General features: G+C 40.1%; 1 protein-coding gene and 1 long non-coding RNA gene across 5 annotated transcripts in view; one reads left to right on the top strand and one right to left on the bottom strand.

The window, feature by feature from the left end:
* Positions 1-26,756, bottom strand: part of adamts9 (ADAM metallopeptidase with thrombospondin type 1 motif, 9) — a 266,041-nt gene that overhangs the window by 60,871 nt on the left and 178,414 nt on the right. For all 4 annotated transcript variants that reach the window (XM_063067960.1, XM_063067961.1, XM_063067963.1 and 1 more), the window contains one exon: positions 8,627-8,797. In XM_063067960.1, the coding sequence (XP_062924030.1) occupies positions 8,627-8,797 (171 nt within the window). The remainder of the gene's footprint in view (positions 1-8,626; positions 8,798-26,756) is intronic.
* LOC134356811 (uncharacterized) overlaps positions 1-26,756 on the top strand; it is a 106,661-nt gene that overhangs the window by 65,003 nt on the left and 14,902 nt on the right. The window contains exon 2 of the long non-coding RNA XR_010020437.1: positions 8,682-8,814. This is a non-coding gene — a long non-coding RNA (uncharacterized LOC134356811). The remainder of the gene's footprint in view (positions 1-8,681; positions 8,815-26,756) is intronic.

The raw sequence follows: 26,756 nt of genomic DNA, 5'->3' as shown, positions 1-26,756 counted from the left end.
CAGATCTCTGCTGCCCACAATGAGTGCATAAGCTCCCTAATGATGTGACACCTGTATTCATTATGATGCTACGTCCACACTATGCCGGATAATTTTGAAAACGCTGGTTTCGGGTAAAAATGACAGGCGTCCACACTAAGCATTTTTCAAAATATCTCTGCCCACATTAGACGGATATTTGGGCGAATCTCCTCCTACTGGGCACGCGCAGGACACACAGAAAACAAGCGAAGTGGAGATGGTATACTTGGTGCGCGTTTGTCCAGATACGGATTAGAAAAAGTTGAAAGGAATTACTCTTGGCTCTCGCGCAGGAGGACTTAAAACTTAAAAAAAACACAATTACTGGAGTGTATGGAGGCAACCGACAGGGAGTTCACGGACAGTATGACCCGGCTGACGACGAAGATTGAAAAACTGACTAACTCTGTTGCATTAATAAAGTACCTTGTTAAATGTATAAAACATGTCTGCATCAGTGTTATCTTGTATTTCCATACAATGCTACATTAGGCTGTTACACATCTATTGTCAGAGAAGTACTTGCATAAATAGGTAAACCGCCTTGGTTCTTGGTTCTTGATCTTCCAAAATATTCCGCATGGAATTTAAACTGGAGGTGGCGGAGGGTGTTTTCTGTCCTTACCTTCATACAAGCAAGGACAGAAAACAGGGCAAAGTGAGTATTTGGTGAGTACATTTCTAACTCTTCTGGCTTGTCTTGTTGCTGCCTGTTCTGAAATTGTTAGGTTCTGCGAAGTGCAGAATCAAACATCGCTGTGATGATTGTACCAACTGTTTGGCGACAATAAAGTAATAATAATAATAATAAAACAATGAAATGCTGTGCTGCTGCCATCTGTTGTGGCACCTCATGACAGCGGTTTTAAAAAGCTCCGGTTACCCCGTACACACTGCAACGGATATTAGGCGTTTTCAGATTTATTCACTCTGGAGACCGTTTCTGAAAATCTCCGTTTTCGGGGGCTGAAAACGCCATTTCAATGTGGACGGAAGGTCAAAACGAAGAGAAAAGCTTCGTTTTCAAAATTATCCAGTGTAGCGTGGACATAGCCTGAGACTGGGCATTAAGAATATTCTCTATTCATCCTCTATCCTCTTGCTACACCCTTTATTTGGGTTCTGGTTTTGAAGTCAAAGCTATTATTAGCAGTTAAGTAACTAATTGGATCAACACATAATATTCAACAACATTAGGATCCTCTTCAAATTATTTGATCAAAACTGTTACACATATATGATCGTTAATTTTAATCTATCAGTTGGCTTTATTTTAATCCAGGTAGCGGTTATAAAATGTTATATATGGTTTGTACAATCTATAAAATGATGATAGTTGCATCTGCAGGACCTTTTTTAGAGTACAGTAATAGATTCCTTTCATTTAATGATTGTTGCATTTACTTATGCAACATAATTTGATAGGAATATTTACCTGTGAATTAATAATAAATACAAAGGAGATTTTCATTCATGCAGACCATGCTAAATGAATTCAAAGATTAAATTTTAAGCTTAATAGGAACTTTTCTCATTACATGAATTATAAGATAATGTTGTACTGTTAAATGACTCTGGGTTAAAATAAGTTCACCTATTTTTGATATTTCAGAATGTAGTTCAAGTTCGTGTATGTGAATGAATCTGTGTCTATAAACTGCCAACAAATCTCTTCCATGTGTAAGTCTGGTTAATGAGCATGCTGAGCTGCTAAGCTCCTTATTTCTGTGCTGCTCTCAATGATGAAAGAAAGTCAATTTAGATAAAATCTGTGCAAAACTAATCTGGAGTAATTGCTGTTCAGTCAGTGGGGTGCATAAGGGGCCCTTAAACCAAGTGAGTAAGTGTAAGGAAATTGAGTGCATTCTATCAGTAAGCTTAAGGGCCATAGTTTTATCTGGTTACATATGTTTAGTGTTTATGAAAGTCAGATTAACGTTGGCACAATAATCATAAGCTACAGAATCATGCTATGCTCCCCTGAGAACTGCTGTTGTAGAAAAGGGGCTGCTGCAAATGACCAAAAGTTACAGATTATTGTTTATTGAATGTCAATTCTGAAAAAAGAACTGTTGAATTACACAGAGGATTTAAAGAAAACTGAGCACTGAACTTCAGGTCATGACCAGGGTTAGTCAGGCATGAAGAGTTTTCAGATGAGGTAGCCATTTTCTAAATATCAATTCATACAAAAGTTAACGAGGAATATAAAAGTTACATATTGTGGGCCAAATTGTCCACATAGGAACTATATTTCAAAATGGTCACTCCCTTTGCTTTTCACTCACAGTGGAGTCAGTATTGACAATTTACAATGTGCCCTGCAACACTCATGAATTAGTCTGCAATTTCCTCTCCACTGCCAAGAACAAGAGCAATAATATCATTGGAATCTCAATGGCCCTAAGTTCCCTTTTAAATCTAACGCTGTCCTGCTCTAACCTGCTACTCTCTGATATCACTGTGTGAGCCATATAATAATGCAGTGATTCAAGATGGGCATCATACTTCAGGATGCTAGAAAGTGGTCTTTTACAGGGAACTCTTCAAAGTTACAATTATTTGTAGCTTACATTAATGACTTGGGCTAAGGAACAAATAAGAAAAATATGCAGAGGATACAAATCTGAAGGATATATTTAACACTAAGAAAAAAAAACTGAATAAAGAGTAATAGAAAATGCAAACTGGGCAGTTAACTGAGAAATTATCTTTAATACAAAGAGATCTGGCATGATGCATTTTGGTTTAAAAAAAAAGTAAAAACTGAACTAAATTGAAATGAAAGAAATGCAATTCAGTGGTAGATTTATATACCAAAAAATCTGCTGGAGAATTCCAGCAGGTCAAGTGCATCCATGGGATGAAAGTTCGGAATGAAACCCTGTATCAGCAGTAGATTTATAAATGAACAGACCATTAAAAGCAGTAGCAGAGGTTAGAAAAACAATTAAAAATTCTAACACCACACAGGGAGTTATTATAGAAAGATAGATTTTAAAAGAAATGACAGTAAACCTAATCTGGGCCACGCCCTGAGTTCTGTGAAGTTTGAATGTCTATACCAAACAACAACACAGAAAGTATAACAAAAATTTGCAAGGTTTACACCAGATCAGAAAGATTACATCTACAAGCCAAGAAAAAAACAAGATGGGCTTTGATCTTCAGAAAACCTGCCATATGACTTCGTGATTTGTTGACTGGGCAGAGGTGCAGAAAATACTTCAAGTGTGACATTATTCAAAATTAAAGGCAACAAGTAAATGTTCTTTCCTAATTGAATTTATTAGAAAATATCGAGAAAATTCTTAACTCTGAGAGAAGTTAAAATCTGGAACTCAATTCGAAGTATGTGATTGAGGCCTAGATGCTTTCAAAAAGATGGCACATAGGGGAAAAAGGTGAAGCAAAGATATTGGAAAATGCTCAGGACAGGCAGAATGAATGAGGGGACAAAGCCCACATGGTCCATTTATATGCTCTAAGCTTTGTATCCTACATAGACCATGAGAAGAGCACTGGAACTCACAATAATATATCTCTATATGGCTCAGCCACAGATTTTTCTTCAGTTATTATCCTCTGCAACATCCTGCATGTTTTGGCAAAGTTCTAAAGATGGAAGCTTGCTTTCTATCATTACCCAAGTCTGAGCAACATGTCTTAGAGCTGCTGTAATTGTGGTGTGAATGTCCAACAAGACGTTCTGCAAGAAACGTACAAGGTGGTACAGAATTATAGCCGGCATATCTGCTGTCTCACTGTACCAAAGGCACAGGGTCCTTCCTAAGGTTTGGCACTGTGTGTGGAGTTTGGATTGCCATGTCTCAAAGACATACAGCTTGGTACAATAGGGTCACAGCGAGTCAGAGAGTCAGAGAGGCCTGGAGGAATACAGGCCCAACCAGCTGACCATAGAGTTCACTCAACCAGTGCCAATTTCCTCTGTTTGGCCCTTATGCCTCCAAGGCCCATCCGTCCATGTCCCTGTCCAAGTGCTCTCAAATGAGAACACTGTACCTGCCTTAAGCTTCCAGTTCATTAGGTTCATAGGGGTAAATTACCCCTAGAATATAGGTGACTGAAAGAACCTGGAGCAAGTAAATAAGAATTTGTGGGTGGCATGGTAACGTCATTGTTATTAAAAACGCTATTGCAGTGCCAGTGCCTGGGTTCCATTCTGCCGCTGTTTGTAAGGAGTTTGTACGTTTGCCCATGAACATGTCGGCTTCCTTCAGGTGCTTCCATATTCCCATGGGTTAGTAGGTTAGCTGGTCATATGGCTGGCACAGGTTCATTGGGCTGGAAGGGTCGATTACCATGCCTTATCTTAAGAATATGGAGAGGATAAAAAGTGAAATTGATATAGGATTACTGGAATTGGATGTTTGGTGATCAGTGTCAACTCAGTTGCCATGCTGCATCTCCCACAGTCCAAAGACGTACTGGTTGGTAAGTTCGTTGGTCATTGTAAATTGTCCCGCAGTTACGCTAACATTAAATTGGAGGATTGCTGGTCTGTGTGGCTGGAAGAGCCCGAGGGCCTATTCTGCGCAGAATCACAATAAATAAATAAACGACCTGAACATTCCCTCATTTGTTTCGCCCTTCAGCAGTAGAGAGCATCTGCAATCTCTGAATTTAGTCGCCCTTGGCAGTTTCAAGGATCATAATCATCAGTCAATTTTTCTGCACTGTTTATTAAGTTGGTGACTGGAGCAACTACTGCACAGACAGTTCTAAACTGGCTTTAAATTGATAGCTTTTCCAAAGTATACTGTTTAGCAATTTTATTTTAGTTTACTATGATATTATTCATTGTCTGTAGTATTAAAGCCAAATCTGGTCTCTTCTTATATAGATCTCAAGATTTACTCTAAACAGGTAAGCAAAATTTAGTGTGACTTCCAACCAAATTAACACATTAAATCTTAACCAGTGTAGCTTCCTGCAAAACACTCACAATTTATCACAGCTATTGCCACTATGGTACACATCAATCAAAGAATATCAATACATCATAACAGTCCTGGAGGAGAAATGGAGGTGAAAAGACGGGGATAGACCATCAAGGTTCTATCAGAGAGACTTTGGGCTGGATTGTGTTTAAACTGGCGCACTATCTACATTCAGTGCCTGTGCTATTCCCTCAGCTGTGCTTATATTATACAGCCCAATCAATCCAATTGTAGGTTTGAATTGCACAAGCATCCTGTAAAATATAGCAGGTTCTACAAGATGGTGGGACTCAGCATTCAGAACAGCGTGAAACATTTTCTTTGAATTGGATGGGTTTACTGGCAGAGCAAGTGGTCAAAAGCTCATCGCCTTTCTATGTTGGAATGCTCTACAAAGGCAGTCAGAGTCTAACTGATCTGCGAGGAGAATATCTTTGGCAGTTCACTATGAACCATCAGGGTTAACTCTGATTTGGTCTACTGAAGAGCTGGATAAATGAGATGTCAGGAGGAGAACTCAAATAGAATGGAGTGATGCTAATTAGGACAGAGTCTACTTGTACATGTACGGTTTCTCACAGGCCTAGCCTTTCATTGGCATGGGAGGGCTTCGTATAGGCATGCATAAAGATGAGATTTCTTCACAAAATTCTCCAAAAAGCACTCTTTGCTAAACTGAGCATAATCTGAGGTCTTTGGGTAGTGTGAATGCTGTCTCCACTGAACATGGAGTTAACTTTAGCTGATAACCAAGCAACACTTGAAATAGCACCTAAACATAAAACTCAGTTGTCTTGTACTCTTTGTAGTAGTGACAGCCAAACAACAGCTTTGAGAAAATGCGAGTTTCACTTTATGCTGAGAAGGCTTCAAACATGAGTTGCCCAATGACCAATGTCATCCGATGTGTATCTTCAAATGGAAGCATATTGAATGTGCTATCTTGCCTATCACTTGGAAAGGATAATCAACACAGTTGCTTTAGATTATATTTTGTTTCTTACAGAACTGAAAAAAAGACTATCCTATTTGCAAATGGCAATTTTTTTAGCCTATACACATTCCTATGAATTAATACCACAACAGAAGGATAACAATTGTGGTAGAGTATAATTGGCATACAAAAACAGAACTGGCAATCGTTGCTTTCCAGAAAGTGCTATAATGCCTTCACAAAATGAAGCAATAAAATTACGCACTTTTATGCCAAACTTTAAGATCACCAGCCACGTCAATAGACATGTGAAATGAAGACGAACATGGTATCACATACACATACAAATACATACTAAAGCAACACTGCACTCACTAGGACTGGGTGGGTTAACTGTTCCAGTGTTGCCACAGAAAGGGAATGGATGCAAGTTATCCTCAGGCCCGAGGGTCACCTAAAAGGAAGTCTCAGCGGATAACTATCTGAAAGTGGAAGGATATTACAATCTTGGCTTGAATCAGCTGATGATGGGCATGATCCTCACATTAAATAATAATAGAACTATTCCAGGATTTGGGACGAATGATTTGGAGAAACGTTTTCATATCCCACCACAGGAATTTACGTTTGTAAGCTCAGTTAGTTAAATACATCTTAAATATAAAATTAGTAACATAAATGGTGATGAAAGCACCAGTTTGCCTTAAAACTTACCTGGTTCAATTATGTCCTTTAGGGAAGCACAATTTTTGTTTTTACTCTGTGAGTGATATGGACTATCACAGTGTAACTCTTAATTAACACTCTGAAACTGTGCAGCAAGCCAACAAAGTATACTAAGATGTGACAAAAAATCTATAATAAAAATGAAACTAGATGGACTATCCTGATACAATAAGGACAAATGCATGCCAGGAGTTCTTCTGGCTAGCATCTGGTGACGTGCCAAGATTAGGAGAACTGTCCAGTAATGCAAAAGCTCGATACTGGTATAGAGTGGGAAGGAAATTGTACTGAAATACAACTTCAGTAGTTAACAGCTTTCCTCAGCTGATGAATCCATGCTTGTTAATGTCATACAGAATTTGGAAAAAGCATGAAGATAGCAACAGCACAAAAAGCTCCCCGGATGGATTGAGGGACTGAGAGAGGCAAGGAAAATTTGGAGAGGGTGTTGTCAGCTCACATGGTTTTTTAACCTTTTACTTTCAACCTTGGGTATATATTTCTCCAGCAATAGCTGGTAATGCAAATTTTTGTATCAAAGCAATATTGTTTTCAAACATTTAATTGCTTTATTCTCATGTTTTTGTTTTACATGTATATATGTATATAGGTCTATTGAAACTTCAAAAAATAAATTAATTGTCATTGAGAAATTTTATTTTTTATTCAGATCAAAAATAAATGAAGATGCTTTAGAAAGAAAAAATATTTCTGATTTTTATATTAAAGAATTTCAGCAATCTTTTAGTTTTGAGCTCTTTTGATTATTCCTTACGAATACCTAAGATTCCCCAATTGATTTGTTTCTTAAGAAATGGTAAGTATAAGGAAATTAAGAGCAGTCAGTGGATTAAATTGCATGCCAGTGTACTCTGACCTTGATGCAATTTCCAAAATTGTTAATACAAGGCCCCCCATAAATTAAGTTCTTACAGATTCAGCATAAATCTACAGGAGAATGCTTTAGTGGCCTAAATGGAGTTTGGTTCTATTCTGTTTCTCTTTTGAAATTGGCTAAATATGAAGTTTTTAAAATTTAATCATCTTAAGGTTCAAAATACTAAGATACAAATATAATGTCTTCAGATGAATAGGGCGATAATTGAAGGCTGACAGAAGCACATTGCATATCGGCACTACATTAGTACAAATTTCCAGCAAAAAAAATTAATTTGCGCCATGGCTGTTTGAAGACTTTTCTTGGAAATATGTCTGTAAAATGTTGTACGTTTCCAGAGCATGCACGAATTGCTTGCAGTCTGGAATTCTTTATCAAAGCATCATGACAGATCTAACTTAACTTACTACAGTGGGCTCTCTAATTAATTCCAGGTGCTGGAATTGAGAAAAGGCTGGCTGAGAGAACAGATTTCCTTAAAAAATAAACAAATTTACCTTGCAAAGTTTTGATAGCTTTGGGATCACTTTAAATTGAATCACAAGATTCTTACTGTTAATCAACATGATAAATGAGAAGAAAAATCTGAAAAAAACCTTCAAAATTACAGAGTAGCTAACTGTACAATTTAAATTTTTCATTGCTATTAAGTCAATTATGCCACTCAGTTGTACAATTTGAAGTCTTTTAAACAAATATGTTTGTATTAAACTAGATAAATAGAGGAGTTTGACTTTTGATAGAAAGAATGAATCATGTTACTATAGGATTATAATATACATCAATGGTAGGTTAATTATTAATTTAAACTGAAAAAGTCATTAAACTCCTTCTCTTTCAGTTACATGATATCTAAAGTGCTATTGAATTGGACATCCTAATTCTATGCTGCAGAGATTTTGTTTCCTCTTACTTATCCGCTCTTTGGCCATACGTCAAACATCCTCCTTAACCACATGAAGCCAGCCATCTGATCCGAGCTTACAAATCACACCTCAAGTAAGACTGGTGCATGCCAGGAAGAGTTCCTTTCTCTTGTTTACTCTGAACAGTGCCTTTGCTGTCTGCTGCAGCTGTTGTACTTACTTTCTCCCATTCTTCAACTTGCCAGCTGTAAAGCAAACATACTCCACTTTGACAGGGTTGAACTGAAGCAGGTTTAGTGGATTGACTGCACTGCGAATCTTCAATGCTTTGATTTGAGATCTGGCACAAGACGGCTCGTTGCTGAATTCCACTTCCACATAAGGCCGAACACTGTAGGATTGGCAGAGGTAAGTAGGTGTTTGAAACTTCTTGTATTTCTGTACAAGTTTAATTTTAACTTTTTTTGATGAATATAATATCTAGATTATGTCCTTTTAGAAACTAAAATTTTCACTTATGTTTCTTGAGTGTACTGACATTTCACATCTGAACAACTAAACCATAGTCCCCACAGCCTGACATAGTCACCACTGTCTGGAAAATATAACTAACAAAATTCATGCATTATTTACAAAAGCAAATTACATGAAACGCCTGACCATAATTTATCTACAAATAACTAAATTGTATCTTGAAGAAATTTCTGATTAATTAACTATATTTTCTCACCTTATGCACACATACACAATACAATCTTATTATTTTACATTACAAAGTTCATTATTTATAATATTTTGTCTTAATTGGAAACCTTGGGCTTTTGAGCTATGCATAGAGTACAATTTGTAAAAATCAACAAAGCAGACTCTGTGATGTTAACTATATACTTCAAAATGAATTAAACTAATGAATATTAGCATAACTTGCATCAATATTTTAAGAGCACTTATTTAAATTACATCAGCAACTTGCAAACAGTGCTGTAATTTATAGCTGGCTGGAATCTGGGAACTTTGCCCAAAGCTTGGGGGTAGGGTAAAAATACTTCATGATCTTTCAGCCATGGCAGTGAAAAATATATCTGAAGTAAAAGTCTTTTAAGCCTCATAAATATATATACTTTATAACTGTTTTGAAGAATTCAAATGATAGCAAATTGTTCCTAAATCTACAAGTAGGTCACAACTATAAACTCTCTAATTTGGTTAAAATCAATTGAATGCAATGTGGTCTGATGAAAAGTATAGCAATAGCTTGGTTTTAATAACAGATTAGCTTTAATAGTAACTTTGCCTTAAAACTATATGAACCGCACATCGGAAAATAAAGTGCTCATTTTTTCTCAAACGCCTGAGCAACACATTCTTTTAGAAAGGTTAAAATAATGCATTATAGAAGTATAACATTACTGATTTGATCAGAACCAGATTTGAAACACCTCATCCAATTCAAAGTGGAACAGATATTTAACTATTCACACGAGAACCTGTTTCCATTTTTATCTTCATAATCCACTTCAATTTGAAATCTGCTATCAAAATCATGTCAATGTACAACTCTGAAGTAAATATTTTCTAAAAATACGTTCTTAATATTGTCCAAGATAAAATAGCATCTAATTACTTTGAATATTCATGAAAAATACATTTTTAGAATATTTAATGATCCAAGTATGAGGTGCCTGTTTTTGGATGAAGTTGATGAATAACATTTGAAAAAATGAAAATCACTGAAATTTGCAAAACTAACACCAGCTCTTGGTTGTTCAACTAAGGCTTAAAGAAATATTGAACTAAAGGCACACAAACTGTGTGTGGCAGAAATTGAACACATATGAGGGGCTGATTCCATTCTCCGGTTTCTATGTTTCACTATTGAAACATATGTTGACAATTTTGAAAATAAGCAATACTATGCCAGAATGAGTTTTGTTCAATGGGGAGTGCAGTTCCATTCACAGCGATTATGAACATACAAGGCCATTCTGAACTAGCCCATGCCTTTTGAAACATACATCAACTATTTTAGTGCAGAGCAAAAAATACCATACTCAATAGGCCTGCAGTTTTCCAGTATGTGCACTTTGCTCAATTCATGCGCTTAAGCAGAAAATGAGAAAGTGATATATTTTAGTGTGCTGGTCATCAGAGAAATTGTATCATAAAAAAGTTCTAAAGGCTGGGGTGATATACTGCATCCGGTGCTCTCGATGTGGCCTTCTATATATTGGCGAGACCCAACGCAGACTGGGAGACCGCTTTGCTGAACATCTACGCTCTGTCCGCCAGAGAAAGCAGGATCTCCCAGTGGCCACACATTTCAATTCCACATCTCATTCCCACTCTGACATGTCTATCCATGGCCTCCTCTACTGTAAAGATGAAGCCACACTCAGGTTGGAGGAACAACACCTTATATTCCGCCTGGGTAGACTCCAACCTGATGGCATGAACATCGACTTCTCTAACTTCCGCTAATGCCCCACCTCCCCCTCGTACCCCATCCGTTATTTATTTTTATACACACATTCTTTCTCTCACTCTCCTTTTTCTCCCTCTGTCCCTCTGACTATACCCCTTGCCCATTCTCTGGGTTCCCCCCTTTGTCTTTCTCCCTGGGCCTCCTGTCCCATGATCCTCTCATATCCCCTTTGCCAATCACCTGTCCAGCTCTTGGCTCCATCCCTCCCCCTCCTGTCTTCTCCTATCATTTTGGATCTCTCCCTCCCCCTCCCACTTTCAAATCTCTTACTAGCTCTTCCTTCAGTTAGTCCTGACGAAGGGTCTCGGCCTGAAACGTCGACTGTACCTCTTCCTAGAGATGCTGCCTGGCCTGCTGCGTTCACCAGCAACTTTGATGTGTGTTGCTTGAATTTTCAGCATCTGCAGAATTCCTGTTGTTTTAGAAAAGGAAATTAATGATGTTCTGCAGACCCATTAAAGTAAATGTTTATTAGAGGTGCAGGGGTTTAAATATGATCAAAAATGATTTTTTTATGCAGACAGAAGGCATGATTGAGAGTACTATATGTGTACTATATCAGTATCATAGTAAATGTGGGAAGTTTTGGGACAACAGATGAAATTAATGAAAATAATGGGGAAGTATTCATTAAGAGTAGCACAACTTAAAAGATGTTTGGTCACTTAATCTGGACGGGCCATATCCCAAGTTACTGAGGGAAGTAAGTATAAGGTGTTGCCCACATTCTTTTGGTGTTTTTGAGATGTAGGGCTGGAGCCAGAAAACTGCAAACAATACAACCTCGTCAAAATAAAGGGAAGAAAAATAAAGCTGAAAAATACAGGTCAGTTTAGTGCTGGCAATGGGAGTATATTTTGAAACAATAATTTGGGAGAACAAAATAATAAAGAATAACAACATGGATTTAACAGCAAGTAGTTTTTGATACAGTTGATTGAAGTTTTTGATGAGGTAGATGAGAACTATTGATATCGTGCATTTGTATTCATGGATTCCACTGTAGGTACAGGTGCTGTCAGCAAAACTGAGACGATAGGATATAAAGCGACCGAGGGATGGAATACGAGTTGAAATGACTGTCATTTCGTAGTCTGGAAAAGTATTCAGTGGATTCTGATTTCACGGTGTTTTGTTTAGTGTCGCTCTGGAAATCTGAGCACACCTCCGAGCTCAATTTTGTTGCATCTTGATGTGATCTCTGCAGTAGCCACACGTGCAGTAATATTTCCCATGTATCTGAAGTGTTAAAAGAGCAACATGGGGCAGATTGGGTTGGAGTGCGCTATTGTCACCGGGTCATGTTGGCTAATATCAGTAATAGGGTAAATGCTAGAATATAATAATGATGCATGTAATAAAAAATCTTTTAAAGAATAACAGGATGTTTCAGAGAAAGATTTTTTCCCCATTTGGGGATATGGGTGTTCCTGTCAAGGTTAGCATTAATTGCCCATCCGTAATTGCCTTTGAAAAGGTAGTAAGTCTGCCTCCTTAAACCATTGCTGTTTTCTGATGAAGATACTTCCACAGACCTGTCAGCAAGAGAGTTCCATAATTCAGACAGAGTGATAATGAAGGAATGGTGATGTAATGTATTTCCAAGTTAAGGGAGTGCATGACTTAATTAGGATACTGCCATTGAAGGTGATCTAAAGTGAATGTTGTCCCTGTTGTTTTTGGTAGTAGAGGTTGTGAGCTTGCAAAGAGCTGTCAGAATAGCCTAGGGAATAAGTGCAGTGCATTTTGTAAACGGTACACGCTGCCGTCACTGCGTGATGATGATGGAGGGAATGAACACTTTAGGCGGATGAAAGGGCACCATTCAAGCAGATGGCTTTGACCTGGATGGAGTGGAGCTTCAATCAAGTAGGCAAGAGGATAGTATACTATTTGTTGCAAATATCTGAATTCCAACCAATTTATGTGGCTGGTCTGGTTGAGGTTTTGATCAATTCTGAGATTTTCTTGATGAAAATAACACTGAATTAAAAATTTACCCTCCCTGGCACTTTAGTTGTGCGATAAGTATTTGCCACTTCTCTATCCTTGCCTCTGCATTTTCCATGTCTTGCTCCATGAGTCATGGACACCTTCATTTGCCAAGGAGTTGCAAATGTAACTTAACGTGGCACAAGCATCAATGAACATCCCACACCTGACTTGATGGAAAGGAGAAAACTGATTGTTGAAGTGGTTGAAGATGGTTGAGCATAGGACATTGCCTACAGAAACATTTCTTGTGATGTCCTACAGCCAGATTATTTGAACTTGACAACGTCAATTATCTGTCTTGTGTGACATATGATTCCAGCTATTGGAGTGTTCTCCCTCGGGTACTCATAGCCATGAATTGCAGCTTTAGCAGGGGCACCCAGATGCCACATTTGGCCAAGTATTGCCTTCACATCAAGGACAGGCATTCTCATCTCTAGAATTCAACTCTTTTGGTTTGTAATGAGTTCTGGAGTTGAGTGATCATGGGGAATCTGGGCATTGGCAAGTAGGTTGTTCCAGAATAAATATTGCGTGATGAAAGGAAAATCAAGCTTGACTAACCTAATGTGTTTCTTTGAGGATATGAATAGTAAATAAGATCAGAGAGAACCAATGGACTTTGTATTTTCAGTCAGTTTTCAATTAAGTTCCACACAGGAGGTTGGTAGACGAGCATATTAAGAGCAAAGAATGGGGATAAATAAATCTTTCTCATGTTGGCAAGCTGTTACTGGTGGGATACTGCAGGAATTGGTGCTTTGGCCCTAGGTATTCACAAATGACATCATGATTTTGCTGAGGGGGCTAAATATCATATTTTATGTATGCAGATAATACAAAATATAGATTGTGAGCTGGGAGGAGGATTCATGGGAATACAAACTAGCTGAGTGAGTGGGCAAGAACAGAGCAGACGCAACAAAATGTAGCAAAATATGTGCAGATCCACTTTGCTGCACAAAACAGAAATGCAGAGCACTTTTAGTATGGTGAGAAAATGTTGATTATCAAAGGCACCTGGGAGTTCTTGGACACAGATCACTGTATGCCAACATACAGGCAAGACAAGCAACTTGGAAGGCAAATAGTATGTTGGACTTTATTAGAAGAGGTTTTAAGTACAGGAGTAATGATGTCTTATTGCAATTAACCCTTGGTGTGGCTGCTTTGGTCTCCTTACATCAAAAATAAATATACTTGCCATAGAGAAGGTAAAGTGAAGATTCACCATGTTGATTCTAGTGATGTTTGGTCAAACTGGGCCTGCTTTGTCTAGAGAGTGGAGAGTGTGACAGATACTTATAGAACTCTTTCAGGGATTGAAGGATGTTTCCCTAGCATTATGGAGAACCAGGGATCAGCATCTCTGAATAATGGATAAAAACTATAATTAGATCTAAAATGAAGAGCAATTTCTTCACATAGAGGTTGGGGAACCTTTGGGATTCTCTACCCCAAAGAGCTTTTGAGACTTTGCCACTGGGTTAATTCAAAACAGGGATTCAATATATTTCTCAATATTAATGAATGGAATGTGGAAACAGTGCAGGAAAATGACATTCTTAATTAATTAGGTTCAAAGGTCATATAGCCTACTCCTGCTCCAATTACTGAATTGCTGAATAGGAAGGACCATTTCTTGCATCAAAAAGGGCCTTGATATCTGAAGCCCACCCACTAATTCCCAGTATTCAAAACCCATTCACCGAATCTGCGATCCCCTGCCACTTACCTCAATACCAGCCTCCATACAAAGAGCAAAACCCAAGATCAATCTCATGTAAATGTCTTGAGGAGCAAGGTCACAAACCCTCTGCATTTCAACACCTAGCAGATCAAAACACTCCACTGCTTCACCTCTGATACATTTTCCTCACCCCTTTACCTTGGCACAAGTCTCTGAAGCCTCTGTGTTTTCCTAGAACAAGCATATACTAGTCAGGCTTCCAGATGACCCAATGCCCCAAAAGTACCCAGAATTAAGAAAATGTGCAGCTGAATCTTTCACATTTTAGATGAGCAACAATCTTTTGGTAATGTCACCCTGGGCTTTGTCATTAAATGCAGAGTACAAAAACTAATAAGTTCAGCCAACGCTGTATAAAACAACAGTTTAGCCACAGTTAAATCTGTGTCCAGTTCTTTGCACTTAACTTCAGGAAAGTGTTGAAAGTTTTGGAGTGGGTACAGAGACAATTTCTTGGATTGTTTCCAAGGATGAGGGACTGTAGCTACACAATGATTTGAGAAGCTGTGGTTCTTTTACAGATTTGTTTAAAATCACAAGAAGTTTGGGTGGAATACAAAAATAGAAACAGCTGAAGGGCTGAGGTACTGTTATGAGATGAATAGCATGAATCACAGGAGACATGAGGTTTTATGCAACAAATGATTAGCATTATAATCTACTGCTTTATAAATGATAGATGAATATTTGCGTGAGAAATTAAATTGCCATGACATGGTAAAAGAATTGGAGAATGAGATTAACTAGAGTACAATTTCAGAGTGTAGGTGCAAGCTTAATGGGCTGAATGGCCTTCCAAATACCATCTAACTATAGTTTTATGTGGGATTGAACTCAGATTTCACTCTACATGAATTAAGATGGACATAAATATGGAAAACTCTAAGAGATTAAAAATGAGAAAGCGCGGCAGCATGTTAATAATGCAAAAGTTAGCATTGGTTTGAGCAGCAGCATTTTCAGTGGGAACTCCCATTGAAATTTCTTCCAGAGCTAATTTAATAATGCTGGAATATGGAGATCAGTATAAAATGATGCAACTGTTGCATTAGTTATAAGGACCTAGAGGGTGTGCGTCTGCCTCTAATGTACTGAACTTCACTCCAGGCCATTTTCCCCCTCCTGATGCTCTTTGTCCTTCATTATTATTTTAAAAGCATAGTATTAGGTCAAGACTTTTTAAAAACTAAGGGGATTGGTGGAATGGGAATTGAGGGAGAATTTGGAGTCAAGGCAAAAACTCACACACTCAGCGATTCAGAACTAGATCCTTCCCCTCTGCCATCCGATTTCTGAAAGGATATTCAAACCATGAACACTGCCTCACTTCTTTTTTTGCCTGACTAATTTAATTTAACTATTTAATATACACTATATGTATATACTTCAGTTTTTTTCTCTATTATTATGTATTGCAATGTTTTGCTGCTGCAAAGATGAGAAATTTCACGACACACTGTATGCTGGTGATATTAAACCTGATTCTGATTCTGAACTATGACCTTACTGAAAGGTAGTGCAGGCTTGAAAAGTTCTCATTATCGGTAGCTAATCATCTCAGTCCCTGGACATTGCTATTACAGAACTTCTTTAGGAACAACCTAAACACATTGATGAAGAAAGAGCAGTAGATGTAGTGTATGTGGATTTCAGCAAGGCATTTGATTAGGTACCCCATGCAAGGCTTATTGAGAAAGTAAGGAGGCATGGGATCCAAGGGGACATTGCTTTGTGGATCCAGAACTGGCTTGCCCACAGAAGGCAAAGAGTGGTTGTAGATGGGTCATATTCTGCATGGAGGTCGGTGACCAGTGGTGTGCTTCAGGGATCTGTTCTGGGACCCTTACTCTTCATGATTTCTGTAAATGACCTGGAATAGGAAGTGGAGGGATGGGTTAGTAAGTTTGCTGATGACACAAAGGTTGGGGGTGTTGTGGATAGTGTGGAGGGCTGTCTGGGCTGAGAAGTGGCAGATGGAGTTCAACCCAGATAAGTGTGAAGTGGTTCATTTTGGTAGGTCAAATATGATGGCAGAATATAGTATTAATGGTAAGACTCTTGGCAGTGTGGAGGATCAGAGGGATCTTGGGGTCCAAGTCCACAGGACACTCAAGTCTGCTGCGCAAGTTGACTCTGTGGTTAAGAAGCATACAGTGTATTGGCCTTCATCAATCATGGAATTGAATTTAGGAGCTGAGAGGTAATGTTGCTGCTATATAGGACCCTGGTCAGTCCCCACTTGGAGTACTGAGCTCAGTTCTGGTCGCCTCACTACAGGAAGGATGTGGAAACCATAGAAAGGGTGCAGAGGAGATTTACAAGGATGTTGCCTGGATCGGGGAGCATGCGTTATGAGAATAGGTTGACTGAACTCGGCCTTTTCTTCTTGGAGCGATGGAGGATGAGAGGTGACCTGATAGAGGTGTATAAGATGATGAGAGGCATCGATCATGTGGATAGTCAGAGGCTTTTTCCCAGGGCTGAAATGGCTGACACAAGAGTGCACAGGTTTAAGGTGCTCGGGAGTAGGTACAGAGCAGATGTCAGGGGTAAGTTTTTTATGCAGAGAGTAGTGAGTGCGTGGAATGGGCTGCCGGTAATGATGGTGGAGGCGGATATGATAGGGTCTTTTAAGAGACTTTTGGATAGGTACATGGAGTTTAGAAAAATAGAGGGCTATGGGTAACCCTAGTAATTTCTAAGGTAGGGACATGTTTAGCATAACTTAGTGGGCCAAAGGGCCTGTATTGTGCTGTAGGTTTTCTATGTTTCTATGTTTAACCATCTTCAGTTGTTTCACCAGAAACTTCCAAAGTCTGTATCCGTGTGCAAAAATATCTGGGAAATAATTAGGTCTGAGATTTTACAGAACACTTAGCATGAGTACGAGTAATGATTGCCTCCAGATCTGTAGATGTGAACTTCCCACTATTCAGGACATTTACAAAGACAGGTGTGTAAAAAGGGCCCGAAGGATCACTGGGGACCCAAATCACCCCAACCACAAACTGTTCCAGCTGCTACCATCCAGGAAACGGTACTGCAGCATAAAAGCCAGGACCAACAAGCTCCAGGACAGCTTCTTCCACCAGGCCATCTGACTGCTTAACTCATGCTGACACAACTGTATTTCTATGTTATATTGACTGTCCTGTTGTACAAACTATTTATTATAAATTACTATAAATTTCACATTGCACATTTAGATGGAGATGTAATGTAAAGATTTTTATTCCTCATGTATATGAAGGGTGTAAGTAATAAAGTCAATTCAATTCAAGAATAAGGGTGAAGGAAGAGGAAGATTTAAAAAAAGAAACAAGAACAGACAAATGCCCCTTTAAGCCAGCTCTATCTTTCAGTTATGTCACAGCTTTCCTGTGTCTATATCCCACTTTTGCACTCATTTTCTATGTCAACCAGTTATGTTAGTTTCCAAAAGTCTCACAACCCAACTTCGAATGGAGTCATTGATTGAAAATCAATAGCCTTCCACAGTCTAAATTTCAAGGGTTTACAAGCCTTTACACTCTTCAGAGAACAATCTTCTCATGACAGGACTCCTTCTTATAAATCTATTCTACACTATCTCCAAGGCCAGTATACACTTACTCAATCATTAAGAACAAAACTGTATACATTATTTCAATATGGCCTCTTCAAAGTCCTACACAATGGCTGACAAATTTTCTTAATTTATTCTCCAACCCTCGCAATTCTAACACACCCTTTCCTCATTATAGAGTCATAGAACACTACAGTACAGAAATAGGTCCTTCAGCCCATCTAGTCCATGCCAAATAACTAATCTGCCTAATCTCATCGATGTACACCCAGATCATAGCCCTTCATACTTCTCCCAGCCATGTACCTATCCAAATTTTTCTTAAATATTGCACTCAAACCCCTGTCTTCCATTTCCGCTGGCAGCTCATTCAACACACTCACCACACCCCCATGACAAAAAGGTCCCCCTCATGTTCCCCTTAGACATTTCATCTTTCACCCTTAACCCATGACCTCTAGTTGTAGTCAAACCCAAACTCGGTGGATAAAGCCTGCTTGCATTTACCCTATCTATACTCCTCATAATTTTGTATAACTATCAAATCACATCTTAATCTTCTACGTTCCAGGGAATAAATTCCTATCCTATTCAACCTTTCCCTACAACTCAGGTTCCCAAGTGCCAGCAACATGCTTGTAAATTTTCTCTGTACTCTTTCAAACTTATTGATATCTTTCCTCTAGGTAGGTAATGAAAACTGCACAAAATACTCCAAATTAAGCCTCACCAACGTCTTATACAATTTCAACATAAAATTCCAAATCCTGTACTCAATGCATTAATTTATGAAGGCCAATGTGCCAAAGGATTTCTTTACAACCCTATCGATCTGCAATGCCACTTGCAAGGAATTATGGATCCACATTCCAGATCCCTCTGTTCGACCTCACTCCTCAGTGCTCTACTGATAACCATGTAAGGGCTCTGTATCCTGACTGGTCCTTCCAAAGTGCATCACTTCACACTTGTCTGTATTAAATTCTGCCCGCCATTTTTATACACTCTAGTCCATCTCCCAAGTAAATATAGATGCAAAAAATCCACTTAAGGTTTCCCCCATCTCTTTCAGTTACATGCATAGATTACCACTCTGACCTTTCGGAGGGCTGATTTTGTACCTTGCTATACTTCTGCTCTTACTATATCAGTAAAAGCCCTTAGGATTCTCCTTCACCTTGTCTGTTAGAGCAACCTCATGCCTTCTTTTAGCCCTCCTGATTTCTATCTGAAGTGTTCTCTTACATTTTTTATACTCTTCAAGTACTTCGTGTGTTCCTGTCTGCCTATACCTGCTATGCATCTCCTTCTATTTCTTAACCAGGGCCTCCATAATTCTTAAGAACCAAGGTTCCCTCAACCTTTTATCCTTGCCTTTTATTCTGACAGGAACATACAAAGTCTGTCCACTCAAAATTTGAAGGCTTCCCACTTACCAAGTACATCTTTGCCAGACAACAACCCCTCCTAATCTGCACCTTCCAGATCCTTTCTGACACAAGCAAATTTGGCCTTTTTCCAATTTAGAATCTCAACCCCCTGAGGACCAAACCATAATTATCTTGTACATAATGGTGTTATGATCACTAGAAGCGAAGTGTTCCCCTACACAAACCTCTGGTCGGCTGCCCCGTCTCATTTCCTAATAGGAGATTTAGTATCACACTCTGTCTAGTCGGGACTTCTATGTACTGATTAAGGAAACTTTCCTAAACACATTTGACAAACTCTTTCCCATCCTTTTATAGTATGGGAATCCAAGTCAATATGTGGAAAGTTAAAATCACCAACTATCACAACCTTATGTCGCTTGCAAGTCTATGATCTCTACAAATTCGGTTCTCTAAATCCCGCAGACTGTTGGTGGTCTATAACATAATGACATTAACGTGGTCTTACTTTTCTATTCCTCATTTCTACCCATAAAGCCTCACCAGATGAGCTCTCCTGTCTGAGCAGCGCTGTGACAATTTGCCTGACTAGTGATACAACTCCTTCCCCTTTAATCCCTTCCGCTCCATCTTGTCTAAAACAATGGAAGCTCAGAACATTGAGCTGTTCGTCTTACCCATTCTATAACCAAGACTCACTATTGGGGTTACAGTGTCATAATTCCATATGCTGATCCAGGCCTCAAGCTCATCCACTTTCCTACAATACTCCTTGCATTGAAATATACACAGCTCACAGCATTAGTCCCACCATAGTCAATCTTTTGATTTCTGATTTCTTATGTGGGTTTAACAGCATCTATCTCCACAACCATTCCACTATCTGTTCTGGTGCTTCGGCTCCCATCCCCCTGAAATTCTAGTTTAAATCCTACTGTGTAGCAATAGCAAACCCTCCCATGAGGATATTAGTCCCCATCCAGTTCAGGTGCAAACTGTCCCTTTTGTACAGGTCCCACCTTTCCTGGAAGAGAGCCAAATGATCCAAAAATCTGAAGACCTCCCTCCTGCAGCATCTCCTTAGCACGTGTTAAACTGTATGTCTTCCTATTTCTGATCTCACTAGCATGTGGCACGGGTAACAATCATGAGATCACAGCCCTGGAGATCGTGTCTGTTAACTCAGCACCTAACCCCCTGAATTCACTTTGCAGGACCTCGTCACCCCTGTTACCTGTGTCTTTGATACCTACATGAACCACGACCTCTGGCTATTCACCCTCCCGCTTAAGAATGCTGCGGATTTAGAACATAGAACATAGAATAGTACAGCACAGTACAGGCCCTTTGGCCCACAATGTTGTGCCGACCCTCAAGCCCTGCCTCGCATATAAGCCACCACCTTAAATTCCTCCATATACCTGTCTAGTAGTCTCTTAAACTTCACTATTGTATCTGCCTCCACCACTGACTCAGGCAGTGCATTCCATGCACCAACCACTCTCTGAGTGAAAAACCTTCCTCTAATATCCCCCTTGAACTTCCCACCCCTTACCTTAAAGCCATGTCCTCTTGTATTGAGCAGTGGTGCCCTGGGGAAGAGGTGCTAGCTATCCACTCTATTTATTCCTCTTATTATCTTGTACACCTCTATCATGTCTCCTCTCATCCTCCTTCTCTCCAAAGAGTAAAGCCCTAGCTCTCTTAATCTCTGATCATAATGCATACTTTCTAAACCAGGCAGCATCCTGGTAAATCTCCTCTGTACCCTTTCCAATGCTTCCACATCCTTCCTATAGTGAGGTGACCAGAACTGGACACAGTACTCCAAGTGTGGCCTAACCAGAGTTTTATAGAGCTGCATAATACATCGCGACTCTTAAACTCTATCCCTCGACTTATGAAAGCTAACACCCCATAAGCTTTCTTAACTACCCTATCCACCTGTGAGGCAACTTTCAGGGATCTGTGGACATATACCCCCAGATCCCTCTGCTCCTCCACACTACCAAGTATCCTGCCATTTACTTTGTACTCTGCCTTGGAGCTTGTCCTTCCAAAGTGTACCACCTCACACTTCTCTGGGTTGAACTCCATCTGCCACTTCTCAGCCCACTTCTGCATCCTATCAATGTCTCTGCAATCTTTGACAATCCTCTACACTATCTACAACACCACCAACCTTTGTGTCGTCTGCAAACTTGCCAACGCACCCTTCTACCCCCACATCCAGGTCGTTAATAAAAATCACGAAAAGTAGAGGTCCCAGAACAGATCCTTGTGGGTCACAATCCTCCAATCTGAATGTACTCCCTCCACCACCACCCTCTACCTTCTGCAGGCAAGCCAATTCTGAATCCACCTGGCCAAACTTCCCTGGATCCCATGCCTTCTAACTTTCTGAATAAGCCTACCGTGTGGAACCTTGTCAAATGCCTTACTAAAATCCATATAGATCACATCCACCGCACTACCCTCATCTATATGCCTGGTCACCTCCTCAAAGAACTCTATCAGGCTTGTTAGACACGATCTGCCCTTCACAAAACCATGCTGACTGTCCCTGATCAGACCATGATTCTCTAAATGCCTATAGATCCTATCTCTAAGAATCTTTTCCAACAGCTTTCCCACCACAGACGTAAGACTCACTGGTCTATAATTACCCGGACTATCCCTACTACCTTTTTTGAACAAGGGGACAACATTCGCCTCCCTCCAATCCTCCGGTACCATTCCCGTGGACAATGAGGACATAAAGATCCTAGCCAGAGGCTCAGCAATCTCTTCTCTCACCTCGTGGAGCAGCCTGGGGAATATTCCGTTCAGCCCCGGGGACTTATCTGTCCTAATGTATTTTAACAACTCCAACACCTCCTCTCCCTTAATATCAACATGCTCCAGAACATCAACTTCACTCATATTGTCCTCACCATCATCGAGTTCCCTCTCATTGGTGAATACCGAAGAGAAGTATTCATTGAGGACCTCACTCACTTCCACAGCCTCCAGGCACATCTTCCCACCTTTATCTCTAATCGGTCCTACCTTCACTCCTGTCATCCTTTTTCTCTTCACATAACTGAAGAATGCCTTGGGGTTTTCTTTTACCCTACTTGCCAAGGCCTTCTCATGCCCCCTTCTTGCTCTTCTCAGCCCCTTCTTAAGCTCCTTTCTTGCTTCCCTATATTCCTCAATAGACCCATCTGATCCTTGCTTCCTAAACCTCATGAATGCTGCCTTCTTCCACCTGACTAGATTTTCCACCTTACTTGTCGCCCATGGTTCCTTCACCCTACCATTCTTTATCTTCCTCACCGGGACAAATTTATCCCTAACATCCCGCAAGAGATCTCTAAACATCGACCACATGTCCATAGTACATTTCCCTGCAAAAACATCATCCCAATTCACACCCGCAAGTTCTAGCCTTATAGCCTCATAATTTGCCTTTCCCCAATTAAAAATTTTCCTGTGCTCTCTGATTCTACCCTTTTCCATGATAATGCTAAACGCCAGGGAGCGGTGGTCACTGTCCCCCAGATGCTCACCCACTGAGAGATCTGTGACCGGACCCGGTTCATTACCTAGTACTAGATCTAGTATCGCATTCCCCCTGGTCGGCCTGTCCACATACTGTGACAGGAATCCGTCCTGGACACACTTAACAATCTCTGCCCCATCTAAACCCTTGGAACTAATCAGGTGCCAATCGATATTAGGGAAGTTAAAGTCACCCATGATAACAACTCTGTTATTTTTGCACCTTTCCAAAATCTGCCTCCCAATCTGCTTCTCTGTATCTCTGCTGCTACCAGGGGGCCTATAGAATATCCCCAATAGAGTAACTGCTCCCTTCCTGTTCCTGACTTCCACCCATATTGACGCAAAAGAGGATCCTGCTACATTACCCACCCTTTCTGTAGCTGTAATAGTATCCCTGACCAGTAATAACACCCCTCCTCCCCTTTTTCCGCCCTCCCTATCCCTTTTAAAGTACTGAAATCCAGGAATATTGAGAATCCATTCCTGCCCTGGTGCCAGCCAAGTCTCTGTAATGGCCACTTCATCATAATTCCATGTATGTATCCAAGAGGTCCCTGATCCTGGCACCTGGAAGGCAATGTGTCATCCATAAACCTTGTTCTCATCCACAGAAACTCCTTTTTGTCCCCCTAACCAATGAATCTCCTGTCACTGCACCTCACCCCTTCTGTCCTCCTCCCTTGTACCAGATATCTGACCACGATGCATTTCCTCAGTTAGGTCATCCATTCCCAGCCCCCGCCAACAGTATCTGATGTGGTATATCAGTTGTTGGAGGGAATGGACTCTGAACTGGCTGTCTATCCTCTTTCCCCTCCTGTCACTCAGTTACCTCTGTCCTGTACCGTTGGTGTAACTACCTCCCTGTACGTTCTGTCTGAGGTGTCAGGGAGGGGTAGCACCTCTGGTAGGGGAACATGTCGCGTCCTTTCAAGGTGGTTTGTCCACCTTTGGTCCCCACCTGGCACTCAGCTCTCACCTGTGGCTCCCCGTAGCTGTTTGCATGCGACAGCGGCCACACCCCGGGCAACGGCTTTGACAAGCCGGCTAAACCAGGTGAGGGTAGCTGACGGGTCTCAGACCCTCAGTGTGATAGGGTTTTGTCTATCCCAGCATGTGAGGACAGACTCCGGTGGATTGAGCGGACGAGACCAGTGGAAGGTCCAACGGTCAAGAGGGCAGTCTCTGCAAGTGTCATGGAACATGTAGAGCACGATAAGACACAGAAGATGTCCTGGTCATCCACTGCTCCTAGTCCCATCTCCAGCCATCTCGACTCTGTCTTGCCACTGGACCCAGATGGGAATTAGGAAGAGAGAGTGAGGCTGATGCTGCGCAACTCTCCCTCACTTAAATCCAAATCACGCGCTAGTCTCGACACCATCATAATGGTGTCGAGGTCCTCATCAACGTCGACGATGGACGAACACATTCTGTCTATCAAATCCTCAGCCTCCTGAATGATCTAGTGTTCATCCAGTTCTAGCTCCAACTCCTTAACATGGTCCTTAAAAAGCTGCAGCTGGATGCACTTCTTGCAGGTGTAGTCATGATGGACACTGGAGGTCTCTCTGCCTTCCCACATTCTGCAAGAGGAGCATTCCATTATGCTGCCTGGCATCCCTACTGCTCTAAATGTGCAATAAGAAAGAATAAATAACACAAAAAAATCTACCTATGGCCTACGCCTCTTCTTGTGAAACCCTTGATGAGCTGAAGCGTTGATGAGCCAAAGTCTCAATACTCCACTCTAACACTGGCCCATTCACGCAATGGTTGCTCTGCTTAATCCTAACTCCTTTTTACTGGACCTTGCCAAGTGCCTAATTATGCACAACCCAATGTCTCCTCGGGAACTGAGGTGCACAGAATGTGCCAATACACCTCACTCACTTCTTTGAAACTCACTCTCCCTCGATGCAATCCCTTTTCTCCTCAGGAACCGTGGAAAATGTAAAATTATTGCATGGCACACTTGATGTTTAACTGCCTGCATCTCCTAATCCAACATGCCCAGGACCCCTGGACATAAATATGTACTAGTCTCTCACCAGCTAATTAACATTCTGCATATCTTCTCTTCAAATATGCACAGCTGCACAACTTCACATTTTACCACAATGTTACCTCATATACTTAGCGATTCCTGTCTATTTCCTTTTACAGACTCTCTGCATTCACCTTACACCTCCCTTCCCCACTTAGCTTCACATCATCAGCAACTGCATGCTCTTCAGTCTGTTCTTTCACCTCAGTAATTAATTATGTGTAAATATCCAAGTGTAAAATACAGATCTTGCTTGGAAACCACTAGTGATAGTCAGCCAACATGAAAAATTCTCAGTAATATCCAGACTTTGTTTTCTGACTCGTGGATTCATGTATTACCACTACCTCCATGGACACTTACTTTTTTAATGTGGCAAAATAGCAAATGGTTTATTTAAAACTAGTTACACAGCAAGTTCTGATTCCTCTTTATTTAAACCTGTTGTATCCATCAGAAGAAGCTGCTTAACTTTGTCAAATATGGTTCTCCCAACTTTAAAAGCATGCTGATTCTCTAAAATTACATTATGATTCATTTAAATGTCTAATCATTATCCCTTGACATTGTCCCGTATGCCCCCATATAAATATTCTACAGGGTCATCAGTGACCAAAAATTTTAACTTGGGTCAAACAAAGGTTTGTGACTTGCCATTGTCCTCAGAGGAACTAGTGTCTTATTTCTGAAGTAATGCCACAACATTGAGGTCAATTATACATGTGAAAGTTTACAGAAAGCAGCAATCTGTAACAATCTTGATACTATCATAATTACACTTCAAATGCTGTGACATTTAGATTGCAATACCTACTTTTTATGTTCACAGTGAACTCAAAAGAAATAAACTTTCTGGATTTAGCTAATATTAAAACAGATTCAATATATTGGTGTCAATGTTGAAGAACCACCCTTTTTTCAAATGGAAGAGGGTTGATGGAGAGGCTGCTAAAACTATAAACTGGGAATACGTCACAATCTCACCAACAGGTTGTGAGACGTGTACATATCCCATGTCATTCATCTTTATTTAAACCAGGCTCCTATATGCACAGTGGTCTTCCTGGCTCCTAATCTAATAATTGTTCTCAAATTCACAGTTCTACCTGCTCCATACTGTTGTGACATCAATTCCAACCAATAGGATATGATCTTAAACTATGTTCATTAAGCATACTGACCAGCAAAGCAACAGGTAAACTGCTGCAAGTTCACACACTGCTGCTGGTCACCCGGTGAAGTACAACAAAGTACTGCAAATGGGAAGTTGCTGGTGAAGATGAACCAACAATTTTGGGTCTCCTGTACTTAGTTAAGAATCCTGACTTGCTCATAACAGTTTATCTCAGAATTAATTGCCTTGTGGGCAAATAGGTCTAACATAGATAGACATAATGGACAAGTTGAGCCTACTTCTGTACTATGACCCTCTCCGTAAGTTCCAGCCATGAAAGTCTTTGCTTATTTATGTTAGAATGAAATTAAGCATAAATAAGTTATCATAGTTTGTGACCAGTAGAATGACCAAAGCTAAATTAATTAATTGGATCATATTGTATGTTTTTGACATGCAG

The sequence above is a fragment of the Mobula hypostoma genome, chromosome 15 (genome assembly GCF_963921235.1).
Source record: "Mobula hypostoma chromosome 15, sMobHyp1.1, whole genome shotgun sequence".
NCBI lineage: Eukaryota > Metazoa > Chordata > Chondrichthyes > Myliobatiformes > Myliobatidae > Mobula > Mobula hypostoma.
The sequence above is the reverse complement of the archived record's forward strand: the minus strand, read 5'-3'. Positions and strand labels throughout refer to the sequence as shown.